The sequence below is a fragment of the Fistularia commersonii genome, chromosome 22 (assembly GCF_037954325.1).
Source record: "Fistularia commersonii isolate RoL2024-O1a breed Wild chromosome 22, RoL_Fcom_v1.0, whole genome shotgun sequence".
NCBI lineage: Eukaryota > Metazoa > Chordata > Actinopteri > Syngnathiformes > Fistulariidae > Fistularia > Fistularia commersonii.
Window position 1 is genome coordinate 7,330,325 of NC_141305.1, and position 26,668 is coordinate 7,356,992.

General features: G+C 42.8%; 3 protein-coding genes and 1 long non-coding RNA gene across 4 annotated transcripts; 1 reads left to right on the forward strand and 3 right to left on the reverse strand.

Annotated features, from left to right (window-relative positions):
* Positions 1-222: 222 nt before the first annotated feature.
* On the reverse strand, positions 223-4,897 carry LOC147221566 (uncharacterized). Its single transcript, XR_015107867.1, has 3 exons — positions 4,719-4,897; positions 4,482-4,641; positions 223-1,814 (listed from the first exon to the last, which is right to left on the reverse strand). It is a non-coding gene; the product is annotated as an uncharacterized LOC147221566 (long non-coding RNA).
* A 4,642-nt stretch (positions 4,898-9,539) lies between these two features.
* LOC147221567 (uncharacterized) lies at positions 9,540-13,341 on the forward strand. The gene is made up of 5 exons (XM_086169141.1): positions 9,540-9,681; positions 10,641-10,859; positions 10,960-11,063; positions 11,495-11,685; positions 11,771-13,341. The coding sequence occupies exons 2-5, from the start codon at positions 10,667-10,669 to the stop codon at positions 11,805-11,807; spliced, it is 525 nt and encodes a 174-aa protein (XP_086025267.1). The 5' UTR covers positions 9,540-9,681; positions 10,641-10,666; the 3' UTR covers positions 11,808-13,341.
* Positions 13,342-14,138: 797 nt separating this feature from the next.
* Positions 14,139-22,156, reverse strand: ckap2l (cytoskeleton associated protein 2-like). The gene is made up of 9 exons (XM_086169209.1): positions 22,021-22,156; positions 20,802-20,868; positions 20,658-20,712; positions 18,900-19,972; positions 18,599-18,794; positions 17,356-17,514; positions 17,199-17,259; positions 14,833-14,995; positions 14,139-14,635 (listed from the first exon to the last, which is right to left on the reverse strand). Exons 1-9 carry the CDS (start codon positions 22,058-22,060, stop codon positions 14,287-14,289), a joined length of 2,163 nt encoding a protein of 720 aa, XP_086025335.1. The 5' UTR covers positions 22,061-22,156; the 3' UTR covers positions 14,139-14,286.
* A 1,137-nt stretch (positions 22,157-23,293) lies between these two features.
* On the reverse strand, positions 23,294-26,455 carry il1b (interleukin 1, beta). Its single transcript, XM_086169142.1, has 5 exons — positions 26,356-26,455; positions 25,863-26,099; positions 25,559-25,723; positions 24,907-25,040; positions 23,294-24,090 (listed from the first exon to the last, which is right to left on the reverse strand). The coding sequence occupies exons 2-5, from the start codon at positions 26,080-26,082 to the stop codon at positions 23,869-23,871; spliced, it is 741 nt and encodes a 246-aa protein (XP_086025268.1). The 5' UTR covers positions 26,083-26,099; positions 26,356-26,455; the 3' UTR covers positions 23,294-23,868.
* Positions 26,456-26,668: the final 213 nt, after the last annotated feature.

The following is a 26,668-nucleotide window of genomic DNA, read 5'->3' on the forward strand; positions in this document are numbered from 1 at the left end:
TCCATCGCAGTTATGTTTTTTTAAGTCGATCACCTTTTGACCGCAAAAGTCCAAAGTCTTTTTTAAACCCTCTTTAAACCTTCAACTGCACCTTGTTATACTGAACCGCTTCTTTCGTTTATGTTCTGTACTTTGTACAAGGTTGGCCGGTCATGCTGTTGGTTCCTGTTAGCATTACTTCTTTTAGCCACGTGTTTCTTTGTTGTCGTTGGAGAAGAACTACACCCCCCCACCTCCACCCCTCCATGTGGGAAATTTCACCAGATATTTCTTTTGCCGGTTAGGAGCTTGTTTGGCTTTGCTTGAGGTTCTAAAGCAGGGGTGGGCAAACTACGGCCCGCGGGCCACATCTGGCCCGTCGGTCTATTTAATCCGGCCCGCCAAAGATCGGCACAGATTTCATACTTGACGTGAACGATTGAACGATTGGATCAATGAATGTTGGAGCTCAAACAGGAGATTGTTTCATTTATGAAGCTACTTGAGAGTTTTCCTGAGCTAAATGACACAGATTGGCTTTGTGATTTAGCCTTTACTGTGGACATACTGACACACATGAATGATGTGAAGCTACAAGGGAAAAACCGGTTTGTGCATGAAATGCAAGCAAACGTCCGAGCCTTCAAATACAAGCTGGTTTTATTTTCAAAGCAAATGTCAGACAAGTCTGAAATGTACTCTTAACAAATGCGTTTTTTTTTTTTTTATATGTATCGTATCTTGTGCTGACCCGGCCCGTCTCTCAAATTTTATAAGTCAATGCTGCCGCTGAGTCAAAAAGTTTGCCCATCTCCGTTCTAAAGAAAATGTATGCAGTCGTCCTGGAATCTCTCGATCTGCCTCTTACTGCCCTGCGTCCCTCTGCAAGTAACTTAATTTTTCGAACCCTGTCCATTTTGATGTACCGTGTCTGTATGTGGGTCATATCTCTAAAATTCATCACATTTATGAGCGATTGAATAGTTTTCCTTATATGTTTAAACGAGTGAGTGAAAGGTTGAACGTCTGTGTGAAGGGTGAATGGTTATATTATATCTATAAACGTGTGAAAGCGGGGTTAAATGGTTGATTGTCTCAGTGATAAACGGAGTATAACTGCAGTATAAAGGGTACAGATAATTTATCGATGGAAAAATGAATGACTTAACAAGGGGTATGGAAACTATATTCCTAAAACGCTTTCTATTTAAGTGCTGTAGAAACAAGGGCAATATACTAGTAAACAAATTAAATGAAAAAAAAAATCATTCAGTCATTGTTCCACCTATCATGTAGTCAGGGACATAACTAGATGACAGGTTACCAAATTATTTATTTATTTTATTTTATTTTATTTTTTTTTGAGGGGGCGCTACCACAACACAACAACGCCACAGGAGATCTTCGGAAGCCGGTCAGTTGGACAAAGGGAACGGTCATATCCTGCATTTTCATTGCGCAGAAGATAGCTGTGAAAATGGGAGGATTTACGTGGAATTTGTTACATGATTGAGAAAAAAGAAGCCGTATCCTCAACGCCAGAAAGAGTTTTGTGAGATCCAAACTCTCAGAATCTGGCTTCCTCCTCGTCATTTGTGCATAACGTGAACCCTTGCTATGAACCAAATTCAGGCGGGAGTTTAAACTTACCGGGGTTAAATCTGCCCTCTAGATCTAACCGACAAGTACAGTACAAAAATATAAAACAACCTCTGCTATTTAGACCTTTGGTTTATCCTCCCGATGCAGCTGATATACCACCATACTTCAATAAATGCACGTCTCGGTGCTATTTTGCAATACGCCAATGTTGCCTCGGCGGGCCTCGTAAATTCCTGTATGGGGTTTGAGAAAGAAATAAAAAGAGGTTACTATCGGGCGTGCAATTAAAAACCCATCCTTGGCATAAAACCCAGTTACTTATCACTGCGTCTGTCCTCCCTCTGGATGTGTGACTGTTATTGCAGTTGATTTGCAGTGAATCACTTTGCTGACGCTATCAAACTAACACTTGTTTCCTCTTTTCTTCAACAGAACATAACACTCCCCTTCTTTGATCTGCTAATTCCCTAGCCGAGCTAAATTAACCAGAGAAACTGGCAATAAATTAGGAAAAAGACACAAATCCTCGCTTGAAAACCTCAATAATATGCTTCAGGATGTTGTTGGTTAGTGAAGGTAAGTGGTGTCTGGCTTATTGTATGTTTTAGAAAGTTTCCCTCCAATTGGTTTGAGCTTCTGGATGTGTTTTTACAGAGAATTTTGTAAATAGATGACCCAAAATTATACCCAAAAAGGGCAAAAGATAAAGACAAGATAAATGAAGCTACCTAGAAATGATGAAAATACTTTGCAAGTCATTTGCAAAAAAATAAGGGAACAAAAATATTGAAAATCCCTCCATAAATTACAATTTAGTGAAACGAATTGCTTTGAAAAGTCAATAAATTACAGAAAAGGGAAACAAACAAATTACTTTGAATGGGCTAGAAGTTATCTCCCAAATTGGCAAAAAAATGATAAAATTACAAAAAAAGGGAAACATATTGCTAAAAGTTTTAATCAAATTATAAAAAAAAGAAAAAAAAAGGAAAATAACTGAAGTTTGCAAGAACCCCCCCCCAAAATAATTGAATAAGAAATTATGTAACAAGGGGGAAAAAATGATTGTAATTTGCAGGGGGATTTAAAAAAGGAAATCAATTATTTACATCTTGCATTAAATTACCCTCAGATAATTGAGAGAAAGTGATTTCAGATTCGCAAATTTGTTTGATTAGCCACAAAAATATCTGCTAGTCAAAGACAAAAGAATCCAAAGAGTCACAAGAACTGAAAAAGGGACGGTCAGCGGGCTAAGAGTCAGAATGTTTGAGAACCCCGAAGAACATAATAAATTATTTAAAAAAAAAATGACAACATCTGTGTATTTTAAGTAAAAAAAAAAAATATATATATATATATATATATATATAAAATTGTGTGAGACTTTGGAAATTTAAACGTAAGTTTAATTGAAAAAAAAATTCAATGTGTCTCAGCTCGAATACTGATATGAAAATCGGTCGGAATGTCCGATATACACTGCTCAAAAAAATAAAGGGAACACTTAAAAAACACATCCTAGATCTAAATGAATGAAATATTCTTATGAAATACTTTGCTCTTTACACAGTTGAATGTGCTGACAACAAAATCACACAAAAATGATCAATGGAAATCAATTGTATCAACCCATGGAGGTCTGGATTAGGAATCACACTCAAAATTAAAGTGTAAAAACAAACTCCAGGCTGATCCAACTTTGATGTAATGTCCTTAAAACAAGTCAAAATGAATCTGTGTTGCTTCCTGAGTGGACACTATGATTTCACAGAAGTGTGATTGACTTGGAGTTACATTGTGTTGTTCAAGTGTTCCCTTTATTTTTTTGAGCAGTATATATCGGGATCCGGGGTAATCGAATTTTGCAATTCTCCACTCCAGCAGGTGTGCACTGCACATCCCGTCAGGCAAGAGGAACTTGTTGTCAGCCCTTCGGTGCCAGATTTTCGGTCTACGTTTCGCCTCTCCCCGCGGGTTCCTCTTTCCAGAACTCTACGCCTCGCCTTTCCTCGCAAGTTCCCGAAATCCCCACGACTCCTGAGACAACCCAGGCCCAAAAAAAAAGGCGATAAAGACACTAAATCTCCCCAGAGTGTTCTTGCATTTGGGTCGGGTACCTTCCAAAATCATGTCCCAGCAGGGGAGTCCTGTCCAAACACAGTTTAGTAATCTCATAACATTGCTCTCATGTCCCTTAGTGAGCAACAAGATATCACTAATGGTTTGGTTCACGCGCTGGGGTTAAGCAGGGTAAGAGAAATGTTTCTGAGTTCTCTATCCGCCTATTTGAGGGAGCTCTCCAATACAAGGGTCTACCAATCCGGAACCAGAAACAATGCAAGTCGGTCGGACCCGCCTGTCCCCGGAGGAAGGTCGGCAGCAGCGAATTCAATCCAACTAATGCCTCCCCCGTGGATCCTCCTGTCATTTCGTAACCTCCTGTCTCATTCGGCCACAAAGGGAGGGTTTGCCAGCAGATGCGGGAAGGCTGCCAGGCCACCTCAGAACAGGTACATCTCCCAGATTCCTGCTCCCTGCCACTCTTTGTTTTTAACGGCAACTCCCTCCACCTCGCCGCACTCACTGGTTCCAGTTGGGAGCAGAATCTGATCGGTCACGCTGATCGATAATTTCTGTAAAACACCGCAAACAAATATCTTCCTCTGTCTTCCCCGCGCCTCGCTTATCCATCGTCTTTGGGTTTAAGTGGCTCCGACGCCACAATCCACGCGTTCACCGGTCGGAACTCAGAATCGAGTCCCTGTCTTCTAACTGACATTAAGTCTGCCTTCCGTTAGCCCCGAAGGCACTGAAACGGTTTGTCACTCATTCCTGAAGAATATCATGAGTTCAGCCAAGTCTTAAGTTAACGCAAGGGCTTTTCTTTACCACCTCACCGTCCCTATGATTGTGCAATATATCTTCTCCCTGGGGCACCGATATCCATCAGTCAGCTCTTTAATATTTTTCAAGCAGAAACAGAGAAGCCATGGAGAAGTACATCCATAAATCACCCTTGGCAGGTATTTTTTGCCATTCCTCGTCTCCTCCTGGGGGCTGGAAGAGAGACTAAACAGAATCACCATCAAGAAAAAATGTACTTTACCTCGTCTTTCTTCAGCTTTCGGAACTACCTTTTTTTTCAAGCTCTGCTTCCCCAGTGAGCACTCTCACCGCCACCAAAACCACCTTGTCGTAGTCTCCTGAAGCCAACGTAGCCTTCCTGGACCAAAAGAAGAGGTTCTCCCAAGGACCCGTCCTCATCCGACCCGACAAGCGGTTTGTTCTTGAGGTTGACGCCTCTGAAACGGGGGTCGATTCGGTTGCTATCACAACGCACGGACTCTGATGGAAAAATTCACCCTCGTGCCTTTTTCTCTCGCGGATCGTCCCCTGCCGAAAGAAATTACAATACGGGGAATTGGGAACTTCTTGCCATCAAACTTACATTGGAGGAGTGGCGGTATCAGTTGGGGGGCGCTGAGCATCCCGTTCCAGTCTGGACGGATCATAAAAACCTATCTTACCAACAGTCTACCAGACGTCTCAACTCGCATCGATCCCATTGGTCTCTTTTCTTTTCCCGGTTCAACCTCTCCATCTCGTATCGCCCAGGTGCCCTGGCTCGAGTATGCTCACAGCTCACACTTGCCTGCTGCTACTGGCCTTTCTCCCTTCAACATCTCCCTGGGCTACCAGCCACCACTTAGCCCTGCGGACAAAAGGTACACTGCAGTCACTCCAGTCCATCATCAGATCCATCGCTGCAAACATACCTGGTCGGCAGCTACAATGCACCTTTGAATAGAACTGCCGCTTTGCTGACCGGGAACAGAGTCCTGTTCCGGTCTGTTCGCCTAGGCAGAAGGGAACAAACAGGAACTCTGTTTCTAGGAAGTTAGCCCCTGGATTCCGTGATGGGTCCAACTGCGGTTCGTCTCTGCCTGCTTCCAAAACTCGGTGTTCACCCGACGTTCCATGCGTCCCAAGTCAAAGATGTACTTCCGAGCCCCCCTGCCCGTCCGGGGTGTTCAGGGGGCGCCCGGTTTGGGGATGCCACTATCTTGTGGATTGAAAAGGCAATGGCCTTCTTGGGTGACTCGTTCTTTCATTTTGGATCCATCCCTAATATTGGAATATTCCCTCCCGTCTTGTTCCTCTGGGCCGCCAGGTGTCGGCCGTCGAGGGAGATTTTTGGGATCCGGGGTTTTCGTTTTTTGCGGTTCCCCACCAGAGGCAGAGGTTAAGAGGCTGTCGTCGGCCTTTCTAAGCCAGATTGTGTACGTCACGCGTTTCCTCGCAAGCTCCTCGGACCACCGTTACTCCTGAGAGAACCTGGACCCGGCGCAGACCACCATTCATGTCCTTGTAAATAAACGCCTGATTCCCCCCTGAGTCTCCTTGCGTTCGCCCTCCAAAATCATGACAACATATAAGATTCTACAATCAAAAGACGAATGCAAATTTGGCGAGGTATTAGCAAATTTAAATAATAAATAAATGAATAGATTTTTACGGCTTGTCCGTACTGTTTTTGATTAAAGTGAGGCTTCGACCGGCGCGTTCCGGGTCAAAGGGTCGGAGTCGGGTTGCCGACTGCACCGTCCTCCAGCCTGGGAAGGGACGGCCCTTCCATCCGTGAAGGAGTCCGAGGAGAACTTTATCTCTTCACACTCTTCGTATCAGAGCGGAAGAGTTTATTTTCCGCTTCCTTCCCGGTTATCACCTTTTACCACGTCAAGCCCTTAGAAAGAATTTACATGCCTGGCTACGTTTACTGCCCGACAAAACATACTTTGTACTTTCACTACTGCAATACCATTGTTTTGGTCATCACTGGTCAACTGTGCACACACAATTGTGCATAATTATTGAAATTCACGCTTGAAATTCTCAGTTTGGGAATTTTCACCAAAAGACGAGCCTTTCTTAGAGAAACTAGAGGCTGGAAAGACTTTAAAAAAATTTTTTTTTTTTTAGTTTGTATTGCAATTAATCCTCATATTATGTTAAGGGTCAATTTGACCCATTTCACCCATTGACCCAATGGGTCAAATTGACCCTTAACATAATATGAGGGTTAATGCCTCGTCTGGTTTAATCTGTGATTTTCCAGACTGACGTGATGAGATGAATAGCGGAATTCTGAAATATCGACCTGCGGCGCAACACAACGGCCTCCCCTGTCAGCCTGACCCGACATTACTTGGCTCAGTCCCTGCACGTCCGACACGCTAGACATCAAAAGTGATAAATCCATTACACCACATACTGATGTCTGCGTAATCCGACTTGGCACAAGGTATTATTTTTGTCAGAATGATTTAATCCCTGAAATCCAACAGCACCTTTGGATTATTTTTATTGCAAACACATCAAGCATGAAGCGGTCTTGGGGAAAGACTCAGGAGGTTGAGTATTTAAGACTCCGGTTACAAAGCACTTAAACTGGAGATTATAAGCTGATTTTCATTTAGCTTTTTTTTTTTTAGAATTTTCTTTTTTTTTACCACGTTGGTGTTGCTTTTTGAGGCCCCTGCTTTTTTAGAATTTAATTGGGGGAGTTCATCATCACATTTCAACATGCACACATACTTCCATGGACCCTCCCCCCCACAAAAAAAAAAACAAAAAATAAAAGCTACGAGTTGATTGGTTAAATTGAAGTCTTGAGGAGTGTTAACTGAGTCGTCTAAAATACAGCAATTGCATGTCAACGTAGATGGAGTCCAGAAATTGACAGGCGACCCGCCTTAGATCAACAACCCCCCTATCAATTTGGAAGCCGAAAAATACCGTTTCGAGTTTATGTACTCGTTGTTAGTATTATGGGCTGTGATATACTCACAGAGGCTCATTATAATGAATGTAAATACTTTTCATGATTCCAAAAGTGATACATCCTTATTGTTGGGGTTGAAGATGGAAGTCAGACATTTCAGTTTGAACTCCAAGGAGCCTTTGACTAATACATGCGCAATGGGTTTATTGGAGTCATTCAGAATAGCAGGTCAGGTCCCGATGTCACACACACACACACACACACACACGCATGCATGCAACACACACACACACACATATAATTTGCCGTCTGTTTTCAATTTCATCATCATCATCATATTGCCTCACAGCAACTCAATCTTCTCCCTCTGAACAGGGAGTGTTAACAACTGAAAAAAAACAGATGGTGTGAGTGTGTGTGTATGTGTGTGCAGCTGGGGGAAAATCATGTACTGAAATTTCAAATGAATGTTTGGGGGTCCTTTATTTCCTGAAATTTAGAAATTAAAATGTCAACAATGATGTAGAGGAACAAAGAAACGAGGAAACCAAAAAAAAACAAAACAAAACAAAACAAACCTTCCCTTCGCTTCCCGATCCTCCCACGACAAGCGCTGGCTGATATGCAGCATCTTCATCCCAACCCGGCGCAGAACCGAACGCTTGAGACGTTCCTTCGTGCCCGTCGGATTGTGCAACAGCCGTCCGGACGACACATAACTCCGACCACCTGTGCTGCTTCCACAACCTCACTACCTCATCCAGTCACATCATGCACGAACTCTGCTGTCTTTCTTATCCTTGTTGGTCCCAGCACACATGCAACCTGCCTATTTATATTTTAAATAATATATATATTACATTTTATATCACTTTATTTATAGTGTTGTTTAGTTCTGGTTGGCTATATTTCCCCCTCACTGTTCCATTATCTTGTCAATTCTCATTCCTGATTGTTGCTGTTGCTGGATGTCTTTGCTATCTTTTGTCTTCTAACTGTCTCTCTATTTATATTTATATTTATATTTATATTTATATTTATATTTATATTTATATTTATATTTATATTTATATTTATTATTTTGTATTTATTTTTTATATTTATATTTATATTCGTATTTATATTTTTATTCGTATTTATATTTATTTATGACATTATAAGTGTTAGGCAGCCGTGACGAAGGAATTTCCCCTATGGGGATCAATAAAGTTTATCTTATCTTATCTTATCTTATCTTATCTTATCTTATCTTATCTTATCTTATCTTATCTTATCTTATCTTATCTTATCTCTTACATAGTGGGGCACTTACATAGCAGCATACAGGCATTTTTTTCCATCCTATCCAAATTAAACAAACAGAAAGTGGCTTTTTAGAGTAAACAGCATCACATTTTACCACAAAGAATATATTTTATCGATAAGTCCCCTTACAGGATTAGGAAATTGTCTCACCATCTGGGTCCGTGGCCGTCCTCTGAGCAAGGCTTGTGTGAATTTCTTGACTTTTTACTATAAACTCGAAATACCAGAACAGCACGATCACACCGTTGCTTGAACGCCCCCTGCTATACAATATTAAAAAATGCACAAGAAACAGGGATTCTAAGACAGTTCGGTGAATTTTTATGTAATTTCATTATCACTATTAACCAACTGGTTACGTGTGTGTGGGTGTGTGAGTGTGAGGGAATCCCCAAGACAGCCTGGTTGACATCAGCAATGGTTGGTCATGCAGGAAAACGTAGCCAAGATGAAGCGATAAGGCTTTTCTTCCATCCTGCAGCTTCGTGAAAACAATTTCAAAGAGTTTGAGGTTTGTTTTTTTTTTGGTTTGTTTTTTTGGATGCATCATCTATTTCATTACAATCACAAACATGTGTTAGAAAATGTGTTTGACCCCTTGCTGCCCAGCACACACACGCACACACACACAAAGACACACACACACACAGAAAAGAAGATAAGAAAACCACTGGACTGTATTTCGAAATTAGAAAAAAAAAAAAAAATGTATTCAATGGAGATAAAGGTGGTGGTGGAGGTGCTAAAACTAATGGAAAATTTACAGGTATGTAAAAAAAAAAAAAAAAAAAGGAAATGAAAAGTGCCCCGCCTTTGCAGTGTCATAGTCATAAAAAAGAAAGAAATGAATAATAGCGGTGTGTTGGCCCCGCCCCGCCCCGCGTCCCGCACCGGATCCGGGATTAAAAAGGGAACCCGCTCCCTGAGCACAGCATGGACGGAAACCCTTCCTTCTGCACCCGCACATCCAACACCCGCACCTTCTCCTGTCCACTGATCACCAACCGCAGGTAAGTGCATCTCCTCGTGTGTGTGCGTGTGTGTGTGTGTGTGCACACCTGCCAATTATCCGCAATGCTTATTTTCTTAACTCCTTCTTGCATCCGCTTCAAAAATGTGCTCTTCTAGAATGCATTTCAAAATAATAATAATAATAGAAAATGATAATAATTATTATCAAAATCAGGTGATGATATTAAAATAGGGGAGTTTTTATTTGCAGCATAATAACGTTTAATGAATTGCTTCGGTTTGCAGGAAAATCCATTTGGTGGTGGCTGACGACCACAGATAAGAGGAAATTCTTTATGTCGATCAATCGGGATCAGAATTAATTTATTGATCCCCAAGGGGAAATTGCTTTCTGTGTTTCAGTAGCAGCAGCTTCCACTCAAAGGGTTCAAGATGAGAAAATATAAGCATCAATATAAAAAGTGTATAAAAATCAATCTAAAAAATATATATGTGCAAGTAAACAAAACATTGATAAACCTTCATTTCTCTCAAGCCTCTGGGGGGGGCCTGTTCTTTTTTTGATTTATTGCTTTTTTTTTTTTTTTAATTAAACTATCAAATGATTGATTTCATATTTTCCAGACAGCTTCATGCGTTTTCTTTTTGATCACTTCTACTTTGACAGCAGCCTCAGGCTACCGCGCTTCCTGCCAGGTGCCAAAAATGATTTCATTCTCTGAATTTCTAAAACCATTGTTTCATCACGCCACTGTGGGTTTCAATCATTTTAACCCTCATATCATGTTAAGGGTCAATTTGACCCATTTCACCCATTGACCCAATGGGTCAAATTGACCCTTAACATAATACGAGGGTTAAAGGGGCTGATCCAGACGATAATGGGCGATCCGGGCGATAACGCCGTCGTGATTTCGCGCCGCGGAAGTCTGCAAAGCGGATGCTGGACCGATTTTGTAAACAAAGAACTCAGGTGTTTTTTTTTCCTTCAACCTAGATCCATCTGCTATCGCCGTCGTCCCGATGCCTTTCTCTCCAGCCGTTAACGTCCCCGCCTTTTGCAACCGTCAGTCCAAAATGAAAGAATTGAAGCAATGTTCATGCCGGCAGTTAGGGTTTCTGCGCGTGTGGGGAGGCTCCTGCGCCATGATCAACAAAGCCGTGGACGGCAGGTTGACCCTGTGCGCCAGGGCGATCCAGAACCCCCTAAAACACGGTGAGTCACCGCTCCCCGCCTTCCCCGACGCCTCGATCTTAAATCCGGTGGGATCCGGCCGGGAGGAAAGCTAAAAATCTGTCGCTTCTCGTCCTTCCAGGGACTCGCGCCTTCTGCATCAGAGTGGGGAAAAACACATTCCGGCTGATCTTCTGCTACAACGAGAAGTACTTTGCCCTGACGGCGGACAACCAAAATCTGAAGGTTAATTGATTGTTTTCATTTTAGATATCACACACACACACACACCTGCCATGTGGGCGGATGCTGCCAACTTGGAGCTGCGGTTCACACAGGAGCAGAGGGTTAATCACTGTTTAGGAAATGTGAATTCATATATATATATAAAATAGAAAAAAGGAACCACCTTTTAACCCAGATCCGAAAATAGAAGCAGTTCCAACGAGGATTGGCGGGGATTACCGAGGGGTCAAGGCGGTCAAAAAAAACAAGGAAGTCGTTTTTTTTTTTTTTTTTTATTGCAGAAAAAAATCAGACCCGTGTCGAAACGGTCAAAAAAACTAAACCAACGCCGGTCTCTTATTGGTTCCTGTTTTTCCCCCCTCACTTACCTCCCTTGAACCCCAACTTCAGATCCCGACGCTGACCATTGTTTGTCCTCTTCGTCTCGACAGCTGACCGAGACCCAGTGCCTGAGGTCCCCTTCCTATCCCAAGGAGTTATTTCAATGCCTCAGAAATTACACAGACCCTTACTGCCACCTGACATCGGTGGCCGAGCCCGGCATGTACGTCTGTCTCAAAAACTCCGAGTTCAGCCTGGACAAGGACAACAGGTGCAAGGTCTCCATAAAAGGGCTAGAAAGGTAAAAAAAAAAACAAAAACATCCCAACTCGATCCGGTGTCCCTGCTGTCTGATGACCATCTTTTTTTTTTTTTTTTTTTTAAAGTGAAAAGTGTTGCGACTGCATCAACTGCACGAGATAACCTGGGAGGGCGTCACTGTTGCCGCAGCAGCGCCGCCCTTCTATCTGAGCCTCCCGGACTCTTCAGGTCACCTTCACTTCAGGCGACACCCAGCTGAGATCCTGCAAATTTAAGTCGATATCCTGATTTTTGCCAGAGCCACAAAGTCCTACCTTTCACACACAGTGACATTACTTCTCTCAGATAATATTAATAATTATTATTAGTATTATTATACAATAATAATATTATTATTGTTATTATTATTATGTGCTTCCAGCAGCTGATGGTAGTGCACTGGGCGCCTGGTGAGCTTCTGATTAAAAAAAAAAAAAAAAAAAGGGAGGAGGGGCAGGTTTCTAATCGTTCACAACCAGGCATCCGGGGAGGATGTCAGGAAGTGTTAAGACATTGAATTAGTTACTGGTTTCTAGCAATAATTACCAACAATAAGGTCACAAAGTAGGAAAGAGATGAATATCCATATGTGGCACTTTTGTTGCATAAATCTCTGCAGGAATTTATATTTTTGAACAACCACTTCTATATTTCTAGGACATCAGAACGTCCAGTTCTCACTAGCCGCTAATTTTTTTTTTACGTTCGTATTTTTTGAAATGATGTTTTAACTTATCACCAAATCCGCAGCATTTTTAGCAAAAATGATCAGTGCTAGCAGGAAGCCTGGCATTGTACGCTGCTCACCGCGTGTATCGTGGGTTGTAAACTTGACACACTGCAACTCAAGAATCTTGCAGATCCGCATACATGAAAACGTGATGTTTGTTTTCGATTACTACTGCGTCGTTTTAAGGCCAAGTCACGGAAGTGGGTCGTACCGAACACGCCGGCAGGCTTTAGCGGCTGCTGTAGTCATCGTTATGTCAATAAAGCGACAGCTAATCTTTGAGGTGGAGGCCATTTCACGATATTACAATGGACTGGATATCAATCGCGCATGTCGGCTGAGAAAAACACAGCTTACATGTTCTGCAAGAACACAAACTAATTCCTCCTACTACCACTATTCTACTAGACCGTCCTGCAACACTACACTAGTCTATATTTATTACGCGTGCATTTCAACTGTAATTTTGTTTGGCAAGATATTGCATTGTTCAGATCTCAAAGGAAACCAATGTTACGCTTTAGTTCCTCTTCAAGCACGGTCACACCTTTGGTTGTTTTCAACCAGCCTAGATCCGTCAGAAGATTCTGCTCTGCACGTGTTCGGATACAGTTGATTTTTATATTGTTTTTTGCGTCACCTTCTTCTTCTTTACGATTTCCTATCATCTTGACATTTCTACAATAAACCATGTCCATAGTTCCTGTCTAGTCTCCTACACATATCCATCTGTAAAATATGTTCATAGGACCCTTTCTGTAGATCACTCATCCTTTGGTTATTGATATACTATGTACATACTGTTATTCTATTTATTTTATACCCACTTGCTGCTTTTTTTGCACTTCTGGTTCGATGCTAAATATTTTTTTTTTGTTACCATGTACCTTTAAATGTGGAATAACAATAAAGATAAATCTAATCTAATCCTGAGGTGCTGTTTATCTACTCTATTTGTCACACAGACATGTATCAAATCAGCAATGTGATCATTAATCACAAACATATGAACAATCATTCATAAAAAAAAATCAAAAGGTGCTGTTATCGGCACACCCCGACATGTGTTAACGTCGTTTTTTTTATTGGGTTCGCACCAGCGGATGAGGCTGCGAACAAAACACTCCCCGTGGATAATTCTACGGTCTCTGTGCTTCGGCGGATAATCGTAACATCCGATGAGATAAATTTTCTCAATTTGTTAAATTTTTTTTCTTTCGAATAGTATTTTCCAAACTTACACCAAATGCGAGTGTGGGTTTAAAAAGTATAACGACAATAAAAAATAAAAAAAAAATTAAATAGATGCAGGTCACTGCTAAGTGGCGCCGTTGTGAGCTATTTTTTTAGAACAGTTGACCTCTGGTATAAAAAAATCTATATTAAAAATGAACCCTTCGCAGTCAAAAAGTCTACAAAGAGGTAATTGAAATAAAACTAATATAAAAAGGATGGTCCCGCAGGGTTCGACCTGCTGTCAATCAGACATGGAGGGACGACGACAGAACGCCCACAGGGAGCGGCTGCACAGCTGGAATATTTAACTGTAACAAATGAGAGAAACGGAATTGTGAGTGTTAGCTGGGTGTGTTCCTGATCTGTCTCCTGCTCAAGGTGCGGTAGCCAAAATTTTGCTGATGTTGTGCTCTGTGTAGAACTTTATGCGTCAATAAAAGCGTTTCTCAAGTCGGCGGGGATCAAGAAAACATTAACAAACGAGCGTCTCGAGACATCACTATATTACAAGTAACAAATAAAAGAAAGCGTACACAAATACAAAAGGTGTACAGATACATTACAAAGAAGTAGTGATGGCGACAGCATTGCTTCAATTCAGGGCACTGGACGCCCAAATATGGGCATCTTGACTGCTCATTCGTCTGGCGGGGCTGAAGCCGTCTCGCTGGCGGGGGTCGCGTTGTCGCAGAAGAGCTGGATGCACACTTTGTCCGCCAGCGCGTCGTTCTGCCGGTAGACGTACATCGTGTTGTCCACGGCGGGCGGGTCGCTTTCGGCGCCTCCCTTCTCCTCCTCCTCCTCTTCCTCTTCCTTAGTGGCCATCAGGTCGCGGTAGGACGCCACGCAGAGGTCGTGCTCTTGCAGGGAGGCTGGGTACCGCAGCGAGGACGCCTCGATCCGCACTGAGCGGCGGACGGGCGTGAAGAAGCGCACCTCCTGGCCGTTCACACGCGTGGGCTCCATCTTCTTGGCGGAGGGGGCGCTGGGGGGGGGGGGGCGCAGGGTTAACAACGACATTCCCTGCTGACCAATGAACAATTTTTATAATCTGCTGACAGTCTGCGCTGAAATCATCCGAACGAATCAGCGTTTGAATCAGTTCATTACGACTGACGCGTGATTTTCTGCTGACGCTCATTATAAAGCACGAGTGTGTCTCGCCGGTTTGCACCTACTCACCCGGGAGTAGCCGTGACCTTGAACTTGACAACGGATGACGTTCCTGCCTCACCGCAAATCAGGGCTCGCACAGGCTCCGGGGTGGCGGCGCTCTGTGCGCCCTCGCCGCCTGGCGCGTCGCCTCCCTCGCCGCCCGGCGTCCGAACTTCGTCCCCGTCAGACGCTGGACACAGAAACACAGGGGTCAGAACCCTTTTTGAGCCCTAAAAGCCAAATATTTCTAAATATATTTCTTTGAGAGCCATATACCTTTTTTTTCCGTACTATAAGGCGCACTGGATTATAAGGCGCACCTTCAATGAATGGCCTATTTAAAAAAAAAAATGTAAATATAAGGTGCACCTTATTATAAGGTGCATATAATAGAAGGTAGAAGCTCCACTAAATGGAGCTGCGCTAAAGGGAATGTCAACAAAATGTCAGATAAGTCAGTCAAACTTTATTAATAGAATAAAAACCAACCGTTCTGAAAACTGCGTTCACTCCCTAAACAAGTTAGTGCATTCACAATACGGTACCGTGCGTTCCGGTAGCTCTTAGCGGTATTTGCGCCGCCTTCTTTGAAAACAATGATTTTCCAACTCCATTTGTCACCGTTCAAAGCGTTTCAAAAAACGAAAGCACCAAGAAGGATCGCCTCTCAATTCGTTGATGTTCATGTCGCTAGCTAGCTAGCGATGTTGCCTTCATTCGAATAGTGACTGTAGAGACGCTTCTACTTGTTGCTCTCTGTTCAACAACACACTGTTCAAGTTTGCCCTCTAACTGTAGCCATCTCGCTTTGCTCCCACAGAAACTCTGTTTAGTCTTCTTTCCTTAGAGCACATCAGCTTGTCGCTTCCTCCACTTCCATACCATTGATTCGTTAATGTTGAATTCTCTCGCTGCTGCTCTATTCCCGTGTTCTGCTGCGTGACCGATCGGCTTGAGTTTAAACTCAGCGTCGCAAGCGTGTCTCTTGAAAGGGGCTGTTATGGGGTTTTTATACACACAACTGATAGGACTGGAATTCCCCTTTACCGTTTTTACCGCTGCTACTTCAGCGATACTCGCACACACACACACACACACAGATGGAAACGAAAATGCGTGCTTCACGCAGTCATATATCCCAGTGTACACCGCAGGCTACTTCTTCTACAGGAGAAAATGGAGTTGGCGGCTGCTTCCTGTAGTTGCGACACCTCTTGCTACTCAATATTGATCCATATATAAGGCGCGCCAGGTTATAAGGCGCACTGTCGGTTTTTGAGAAGATAATAAGGCTTTATAATCTTATAGTGTGTACTATAAGGCTTTTAGGTGTGCCTTACAGTGAGGAAAATACAGTAGTATTTTTAACTTTATATTTGACCGTTTCATCAATGCAAATTTATCATTGCATATCAAAAATACCGCAGACCCAAATGTAAATTCCTCTGCCCACGCCGTCTGGAACGCACAGCAATCATAGTCTTTTTTTTCTTTACTCCATCTTTTCCGTTACATGGGTTGAAGCGTATAAAATTGATTTCTTCACCTTTACGATGACCCGGACGTGCTCGGAAGCCATCGGTTCCCGACCCCACCGACGGGCGACCCGTTAAATTTATCCTCGAAACGGATTTCTGTTTACTTTAAAATGACACAGTATTATGAAGAAATATCACAAGTATTTTAAAATCAGTTCCAAACTGATTTTTTTTTTTCAACTTAAAATTATCTGGGAGCCATAGGTTCCCGACTGCTGCTTTAGATATTTGGTCCCGACTCTCAACTGTTGGCCAGGAAACTTGCAGTACATATGCAAGTACTTTGCTACTTTTAAAGTAACCATTAAACCACACTGCTCAAAAAAATAAAGTGAACACTTAAAAAACACTTCCGAGATCTAAATGAATGAAATATTCTTATGAAATACTTTGCTCTTTACACAGTTGAATGTGCTGACAACAAAATCACACAAAAATGATCAATGGAAATAGATTGTATCAACCACGGAGGTCTGGATTAGGAATCACACTCAAAATTAAAGTGTAAAAACAAATTCCAGGCTGATCCAACTTTGATGTAATGTCCTTAAAACAAGTCAAAATGAATCTGTGTTGCTTCCTGAGTGGACACTATGATTTCACAGAAGTGCGATTGACTTGGAGTTACATTGTGTTGTTCAAGTGTTCCCTTTATTTTTTTGAGCAGTATACTTGTGAGGTATTTTTAGTACAATCCTCAACTCATGTACGTTTAATTCCCCCCATTTTCCTCCCATTGATTTCTTAGGTTTCTTAATTTAACCAGCGTTTTGGGGGGAAGTGGAATCCTGGCTTTATTCGAGGGCGTTAGGAGCGGAGCCGAAAAGACGGGAGAGGAAAAACTGCAAAAAAAACCTGAGACGTCGTCTTTTTTCTTCAGAATGTCGAACACGACGGTCCGCAGCTCGTCCACCGGCTGTGAGAGGAGAAAACGGATCAGCAAGCTGCGTCTGACTTCTGGGATTAAGGAACCAAACCCTGACCGCTGAGCCCCGAGACACACACCACCCACCTCCAACACGGCCCCCACCGCCTCCTCGAACAGGGGCAGGACGCCCAGGTTGCCTTCCCGCTCCATCAGACGGGCCTTGCAGATCCAGAACTTGGCGAATCTCCGGGCGACGGGGGGCAGCCGTGACACGATGTCGCCCACCTGGGACGGGGGGCAACCCTGCGACACACACACACACACACACACACACACACACACACACACACACACGCACATTGTTTCATTTTCAGGGTTGATTATTTCTCATTTATTTGAGTTTAACCTCTACGGATTTTCAGTTTTCCATCACCCGCAAAGCCCTTACAGCTGATATTTGGTCATACGGCAATCCCTTGATTTACCAGTTGAATTTGTTCCGTGACTGAGCTGGTAACTTCCTTTTCTCGTGTTTCAAATTCAATTTCCTCATTGAAACGAACTGAAACACTAATAGTTGGTCCAGGGCCCCCGTTTTTTTTTTTTTATTGAATTTGAAAAAAATTAACTTCATAAAAAAAAAATTCATAGAAAATAACTATACATAAGACAAGAATGTGAAAAAAACAAACAAAAAAAAAAACAAACAAACCGAAACACTAATAATTGGTTCAGGCCCCCCAGTTTTGTTTTTGAATTTGAAAAAAATTAACTTCATAAAAAAGAATTCATAGAAAATAACTATACATAAAACAAGAATGTGAAATTAAAAAAAAAAAAAAAAAAAAAAAAAAAAACCGAACTGAGACACTAATAATTGGTTCAGGCCCCCCGGTTTTGTCTTTGAATTTGAAAAAAATTAACTTCATAAAAAATAATGCATAGAAAATAACTATATATAAAAAAAGAATGTAAAAAAAAAAAAAAAAAATTAACTAGTTTTACTAAGCGTATTTTACTTATAGATTGGATGCTGGCAGCGACGGAGGAGGTTTAGGGCGTTTTCCCTTTTGCCGTTCTATCACTTTATTTACTCGCTACACATTTAATACTGCAAAGTATTGCTAAATGCAACTTGCACACTGTGCTACATTTAATTGCAAAGCTTAATTTCGCAATTTTCTCCGGGCCAACTGTTTTCAAACACTTCACGGACGGCGCTCGAAACCCGGATCTCGGCCGGTAACTGGGAAAACCCGTAAGTCAGGGTTCCGCTGACTTCTGTTTATTTTCTAAATCCCTGACAATCATTCCCGGGAATCTGTGATGCCCTTCAGACCCGCTTCCGCCGTGCGATGATGCCGAGGCTACCGGCGGCTCCTCGTACCTCCCCGAGCAGCTTGATGCAGTCGGCCAGTGATCGGTCCACGGCGCTGATGAAGGACTGGGCCTCCTCCTCCTCTTTCATGGTGCGCCAGAAGGACTCGGGCGCCGCCACCGTGCGCCGCACCCTGGGCTTGGCGGGCATGGGGGGGCGCTTGTACGCGATGCCCTTGGCTTCCCGCCACTCCTGCAGTTTCCTCCTGGAATTCACCAGTGACGGTTGATATTAAGCCACAGCCGCCATGTTGTTGAACAATACGATTTCATTCGATTATTTCTAATTTGAATTCCGGCGGCAAACTTACATTCTTTCCTCCTGGTTGGCCGACACCTTCGTCCCCGCCGTGTGGGGGCGGGAGGGGGCAGAGGTCCGTCCGGCTTCTGGGGCGACTCCCGCAGGACGGGGCACCTTCTGCGGGTGGAGTGGAGCGCCGGATGTCTTTGCGGTGGCCTGCGTTGGAGCCACTTTCACGGAGATGCGCGCCGTCTTCCCACCTGCCACTGCGCATGTCACAGGTTTTGGTTTTGGCGCGATGGCTGCAGCGGAGGAAACCCCCTTGGCGGGCGGCCGGAGGCTGTGGCCGCTCTTCGGCCCGGAGGTGGTGACTTTGCACGGGGGGACTCTTTTCTCCAGTGTGACCAGTGGAGGTTTCTGCCTTGGGGGCTTTTGGGCGGGCGGAGGGACCCATTTGGCGGCCACCTTCGCCGGCGCTGGTCTGCACGCCGGTGCAGGGGCGGCGACGGTGGAGGTCAATCGGCCGGATGGTCGGCTCGCAGGCGGGGGAATCCTAGCAGGAGGAACTTTGGGTTTGCTCTGGCCTCGGGTGTCAACCTGGGAGGAAACTGGCCTCCCACGCGCGGGGTTCTTCAGAGCGGCAGGCGGGAGGGTTCTCCTCGTGGCGGGGACCGAGGAGGAAACCCTGGACGTCGCCACAGCGGGGGCGCGCGTGTCCCTCGGTTGGATCACCGCCGGGATGAGCCCGGTTCTGGTCTTGACGACCGGGCCGAGGCTGATCCTGGCGGCGAATGTCATCGGGGCGGTCGGCCTCCGCGTTGACCCGCCGATCGTTTTCCTGTCGGCCGCTGGGCGAGCGGCGGCCGGCGCCTGCGCGCTCGCATTCGACGTCGTCCTCAGGAGACCTGTGACATTCGGCCGGGATTCAACCGGTCGGGCGTTTGTCCTCGTTGACCCTTGTCTTAGGTGAAGCGCAAACAGTGCGCGCTCACGTGTCCCCGTCGCACGTGCACCCGTGCCACCGCCGGTTGTTTTCAAACGTGCGTTTGCGTTGGTGGGGTTTTGGCCGGGCTTGCACGCCTCCTTCCCATTACTCGCTCTCCAACAGCCATCGGGAGGTTTATTTTCTTTGCCATTCACTCCCTGAGAAAATAAAGCTCATGAATGCCAGCTGGCTGCTGATCAATCGCCAGAAGTGCAAGATACGGACCTTGAAACAGAACACATTTTCTGACACGTAGAATAATAACCCCTTCAGTTGGTTTCACCACAAACACGACTGACAGGAAGAGATCAAAAAGACATTTTCTGATGTAATACCCTCTTCTTTGACAAAGGGGTTATTTGTGATTACATCGTTCAACCAGGAGTTGAGCTGCAACCATTCTTGATGACTCAGCAATCAGTTTGCAACAGTTAAACCAACTATTTTTTTAAGAATCGTGGGAAACAGAATACGGTTTATGATGTAAGCTGACAGGCTGAATGTCTGATCGGTTGGTTATGGTGCAATGTCGAGTGCCACATCACCAAAGACTTCCTTTTTTTTTTTTATCCAACTGTGAGACATCCACATTGATGTTTTGTAAAATATTGAAATAAAGTGTGAGGATGAATGATTCAAAACATGAGTGGCCATTTTCCACTTCTTTGAAAGCGGCTCTTGTAGGACAAAGGTGAGGGTCACAGCCAGTTCACAAAGTCTGACCCTCTGTGTGTGTGTGTGTGTGTGTGTGTGTGTGTGTGTCCACTTTATGGATATTTAAACAATTAAGACATTAAAAAACACCCCTATCATGTTCACTTGCATAAGCAAAACTGCACCCACTTGTAACGCTGATGTCAGACACTTGTCCGCATGAGAGCCGTCTCGATGCAGAGATCTGAGGAGCGGAAGACAACAAATCCCTTAAAATATAGGAATTAAAAAAACACATTGTTTAATAAGCGGCTATTTTAAAAGTATTCTTACTCAGAACTCTTTAGTTTCAGCTTTCCCTTCCCAGACAGGTATTCTGCCAACTTGAGGCGACGCAGCTCTGTGATAGAAAAACATTTCAGCATTATTGGGAATTTCCCATTGCTTACATCAGGAATGAATAATCATTGTGATTAGACAACTATTATGTTCCACACTCTGTGATCTGGAACTAAACAGATCAATATATCAACTGCAGTGTGTTGACGCATCACACAAATCTGTTACCAACCCGATGATACTTCACACGGTGGGGGTCATGCCAGCCGTTGAGTGACTAAAACAACTGTGCAAGTTTTTAAAACTGAGAAATGATAAGGCGTCAGAAATAAAACCACAATTACAGGCACTGATGTGTTTAGCCTGGGAATATAAAACTGGGTTATTAACAAATAACCTGAAAACCCCCGTTATCAAGGGATTTAAAAAAATTCTGGTTGGTTTTTTTTTTTTTTTTTTCATTTTGTTTCATTAAAAATTTAACAATTTTGGACAACTTTGATTTTAAGTGTCCAGGGTTTTGAAAATAATTTAAAAGGTTGTCTGCACATCTAAAGAATTGCATACATACACCACCAGCCTGAGGCAGTATTTTAAAATTACATAAATCAATTATATTTGATATAGTATTTGCAGACACATATCATGGTCTGACAAGATTTGAATGAATGCATGTATTGCTTATGTGGTGAGTAATTTCTTGATTGTTCAAAAAGATTGTACAATACAAGCCTTTTGTAAACATGAGCTTGCCTTTACATTGAACAAAAAAATTGTCATGGAAACAGTCTATGAAGAATCTACATTAGAGGGATATAAAAGATATAGGCAATTCTGCAAGAACTTAAGAGCAAGTGAAATGAATCGGGGGGGAGATGAGCAAAATATTAACTGAATATTTAAAAAAATAAAATAAATTACAGGAAATGAAAATCCTGAAATATGGTAAATATTTGGGACAATCTAGTCTATACGTAGTGCGATCTATATTTTTTTGCCGGGGGGGGGGTGCATTGACAAGTTGAACTTTGATCGATCTGCCTGAGACGAATACTTCGATAAATAACATCATGTTACACGGAAGTATGAAATCTAGATATTTATTTTATACGCGTTATTTCAGAATAGCTGAGTTCTAGCTTTGCGCTAATGCTAGTCCACATACGCGTGAGCCATTAAGTGATATCTGTTGCGATCGAGCTTGCTTCCTGACCTTTTCTGGTTAAAGCCGGCGCCGTTTCTTTTTCCTCCATATCTGTAAGGATTAAACGTCGTCTCTTTTTCTCTTTTCAACCTTTAGATGTAAAACTGTCTCGTTGCAGCAGCTGCAACAAGCGCAATACTCGCGCTTCCCGTTTTGAATTCGCCGGAAATCCGGTCGTCCCTTTGTCTGATTGGACAGTTTGAAATCAGCCCTGCGCTGATTGGACAGATGTGGCCTACTAAAATAACATAAAAGAACAAAATAAATATACTAAAAAATAAAAATCCTTTTAGTTTCTTTTATATCTCTGCCCCCTCTTTTATTATTTTAATTGTTGTGCGTTTTCAAAGAGCCTGAAGCATATCTCCGAATAGTGAGGCTGCATTTTACCAGAAGATTAATACTGCCATCTTGTGGTCTTTTCCTTTCGTCATCTTGTAATTCGTCGAAAATGCAGGCAAGTGGGTTAATTTTGGGAGAAAATCACACAAATAAAATAAAATAAAATAAAATAAAATAAAATAAAATAAAATAAAATAAAATAAAATAAAATAAAATAGAATAAATCTAATCCTTGTATGATTTCTCACACTTTTCAAAATAATATCAAGTTAAAATTATTTCAAATTTGTGTGAGTACAGTCCCTGCTCTCTGCCCCCCTGCCCCAAAACACTCTGGATTCTGACTGTACTATTACTGCAATATTGTGATTTCTTTGCACTATTGATATATTTGTGCAGTTACAGCAAAAGCCATCATGATGCTATTGTATTATATACTTACTGCTTTGCACAAACTGTATAGAAAACTCTGGCTGTTCTCCTTACATGCACAATACATATATTTATACATTTCAGTTTTATGCCGTTAAATTTCTTTCATCTTTTCACCTCAGTAACAGCAAATTGTATCTATTTGCACTTTATACATATTTAGAATTTATCGATGGATGTTTATTGTTCGCTTTATCGTTTAATGTGCACTTTTTTTAACGTGCACAGTATTATTTTGTTAATTTCCTGTCACCGTGGGATGGCGAGATGTCTTCTCAACTCCCCTGTATGTGGAAAAGTTGACAATAAAGTTGACTTTCTCTTATTTGAGTGTGTTTCTAATAAGCGGTGATTTATAGTAAAGTGACATAGGCACGGTTGTAAACCAAAAAAGTGTGTGTGTGGTTGTTTACCCAGGTCTTGTTATCATTCAAGGTCTTGTTATTACTCATAATTGTGTGAGAGACTGTACCCCGAATTGGAATATAAAACACCCGAACAAGTAAAATCCAAATAAATAATCAGACTTTATTGAAGATTCTTTGCAACAAAATTCAATAGAATAACTTCATTATTCACAATTTACATTTTTGAGTAAAAAAGTGAGTTAAAAACGGACTTATAAATAGGCTTTTTTAAATACATAAATATAAGCAGTAACACCTTGTCCTTCACAAAGTACAGTTTGTTTGTTCTCTCCAGTGGTTAAACTTCATTATAGCAACATGTTTGCGCTTCTGTACTTGGTACATACAGCAAATACATTTCAAATCTAAATTGAAATCTACAACCATTTGCCAGTGCTCCTTCTTTCAAACTATCAATCACTCTTTCTAAATTGCTCAATTTCCTTGTTTACTTGATTTTTCATAAATAAAAACATTCCATAAACTACTGAGTAGCAGGAACACAGATTCACACAAAACAATAATAATAATATTAGTAATAATTTAAAGTGAAAAATACAGAACGACCTTTGAATCCAACAATCCGTCTCATTATTAAAAACTGTATCCAGACGGAGGGAGGGGGAGGTCGTGACCCCCGCGTCCCCGTCCCCCCCAGAAACACCAGATGCGGGGTCTAACTCTGGCGCTGGATGGTGAAAATGCGGTAGCGGTTTGATGCCTGCTGGCACATCTCCACAGGCTGGTTTTCCCTGATGGCCGTGCTGATGTACCAGTCCGGATAGCAGGCCGACATCAGGGTGCTGAGGCTCTTGCCGCTGTCGTGCTTGTAGAACAGGAAACGGAGGAGGTCGCTCTGGTTGCTGATGAAGGCCAGAGAGTCTCTGTCGTCCACAGGCTGGAGGGAAGAGGAGGAGAGGTTAGAGAAAAGCGTCCAAAAATAAATGCATGGGGTTTATTATCATTATTCTAAACCAGGGGTGCCTCATTTGAAGATCGGTGCGCACATATTCAGAAGGAACACTGAGTCAAATTTTTGCCCTTTGTTTTAGTGCGAAGGAAAACAGCTAGATGATAAAAATCTTTATTTGTAATGAAATGTATGAATTTGTTGTATTTTTTGCCATGGCGAGTCTCATAGTTGCTGCATCCACACCGAGCATACAGGTTTCTTATTGACCTCAAGGAGCAAATAAGAAGAGGTCCATTTTTCTCGACAAACCCTACACTCCAAGTCCACTTTCTATATTTTGACAAGGACATCTTGCTGATGAGGGTGTCGGGTCCGACGGAAAAGCGGTTGCTAACTCATGTTGCTAACAATATAGGAACTGCATTTTTATTTCGAAAAAATAGTTTGTGATTTTTAAGTATTTTTTCAAATTGTAGATTTATTCCAAGGGCTGGAACGGACCCCCTGTTCTAAACAATAAGTGACCTCAAAGTAACAATGGCCACTAGGGGGCGCTCATCCTAGAGGCAGGCCAGTTTTTAATGCAATCATTTGTGATCGAAATAAACACCACTCAGCTACATCAAATATAGGATATAAAATATGAGGGGGCAAAAAAAAAACAAAAAACAAACAAAGAATGTTAGATAATGTGAATAAAATCATTTGAAATGAGATACAATTTGAAACCAACAATAAATAGGGGTTAAATCAGAAACTTGTGTATGTGTGTGTTTGCGTGTGTGTGCATGTGGTGGCTACCTCCAGGTGTAGAGTAGGCTCCTCGCCCTCCTTCTGGCAGGACAGGTAAAGATTTGTTCCCCTGATGCCCAGGGCCACTATCTGGGCGTCCTTGCTCGGGGACGGGTTCACGTAGGTCGACATGTTCAGGTGAACTGTAGGAGGAAGGGAAAATCAAGGTTAGGTTTCTTTTAAAATCTGTTACATTTGTCGGTTTCATTCATTCATTCATTCCTCCATTCACCCTTTCTGTCTTTACTTCTCATTTTCGATTACATTTCTCCTTTTTTGGCAGATTTTATGGTTGTTGGTTTTTTTTTTGTTCCTGATTTTTGTGCAATTCATCCTCCGCTAAGTCCCACTTCCCTTACTTATTGTTACCCGAGCTGTCAGGGTTAGCACTGGGTTAACCTTTGAGTTCACATTAAATATTAAATTACAGTAAATCTTACATAAATATTGTTGTTATTTACCCAGACTCTGGCCTCGTTAGCTTAGCTGGCTATTTTGCTACCCTCACTAATAATAGCTACCAACGCTAGCAGCCACTTGGTTTGCGTAGACGGGGCGTGGCTTACTGAAGGGCGAACGTAAACAACAAAAAACACGTGTTTTTACGTCTCACACACACGCACACACACACACACCAAAGGAGGGGTGGGGGGAAGCTGACCTTTGCGGTCCTCGCTGCCGCCTTGCAGCATAATGGAGATCAGCTCCATGCTGTTCTCCACCAAGACCAGGCTCCTCTTCTCGCTATCGTTGATGCTGCAGGGATGCTCGCCCTTCCGGGAGTACTCCTCCGAGGGACTCGAGCAAAGCTCGAAGATGTAACGCTCTGCGAGACGTGGGAAACCAGCAAAAAATTACTTTCCGCAACCGCATTTGAAGTTTTAAAGGTTTTCCTAGAATTCCTGGGCCGGGTACGGCCGGTACTGCTAGTTCTCGCACTTCTAAGTAGCGACGTTGAGCTCTACCTTCGACCACGTCCTCCAGGAAGACGTTGAGCAGGTTCTCGTCAGACATCTCGGTCGCCAGCAGGGACTCGGAGCGACTGTCCTTTAACCTCTGCATGGCAATGATGAGGTTGGCGACGCGCTTCATGGTTATGGGGTGACTGGAGACCTCCAGGTCCAGACCCTCGGGCAGCTTGGGGCTCAAGTGGGCGCTCATGTGACATCTGGAGGCGGATTCCATTTCTTTTTCTTTTAAAACTAAAAAGGAAGAGAAGATTGAAATCAGCGGTCAAGTGGGGTTTGTTTTAAAACAAAAAAAATTTTTTTTTTTTTTTTTTTTTAGATTTCACACTCATTTCCAAACCAAATCAACAATGTCAGACAGATTTAAATGAGAATTTACATTTTATCAATGCAAAAAGACACATTTTTCAGCATCCCTGGGAGGCCAGAGTTAGAAAAACAAACAAAAGAAAGGATGAATAAAAAGAAGAGGCGAAGGGTGTTTTCTTACCTGTGCGGTGAAGAGGAAAAGGCGTGCAGGCAGTGTTCCTTGTTCAACTCTTGCGACTGGTTCTATCTTTTGCAGCCGACGCGACCTCTTTTTAAAAGCAACAGTGAACACAGGAAGAGTGATGTCAGAGGGAGGGCGGCGCGGGAGTGGTTGAGGAGGCAGTGAAGAAATACCGGATTTATTGCAATCGCCCAGGTGAATTATTGGATGTCGCAACAGCCTGGAAGCAAGATAAGTGTTTGTATGAACGGCAGGAAACGCCGGCGGTCAAATAGCAAAAAGAAAAACGAAGGTGTAAAAAAAACAAATGAAA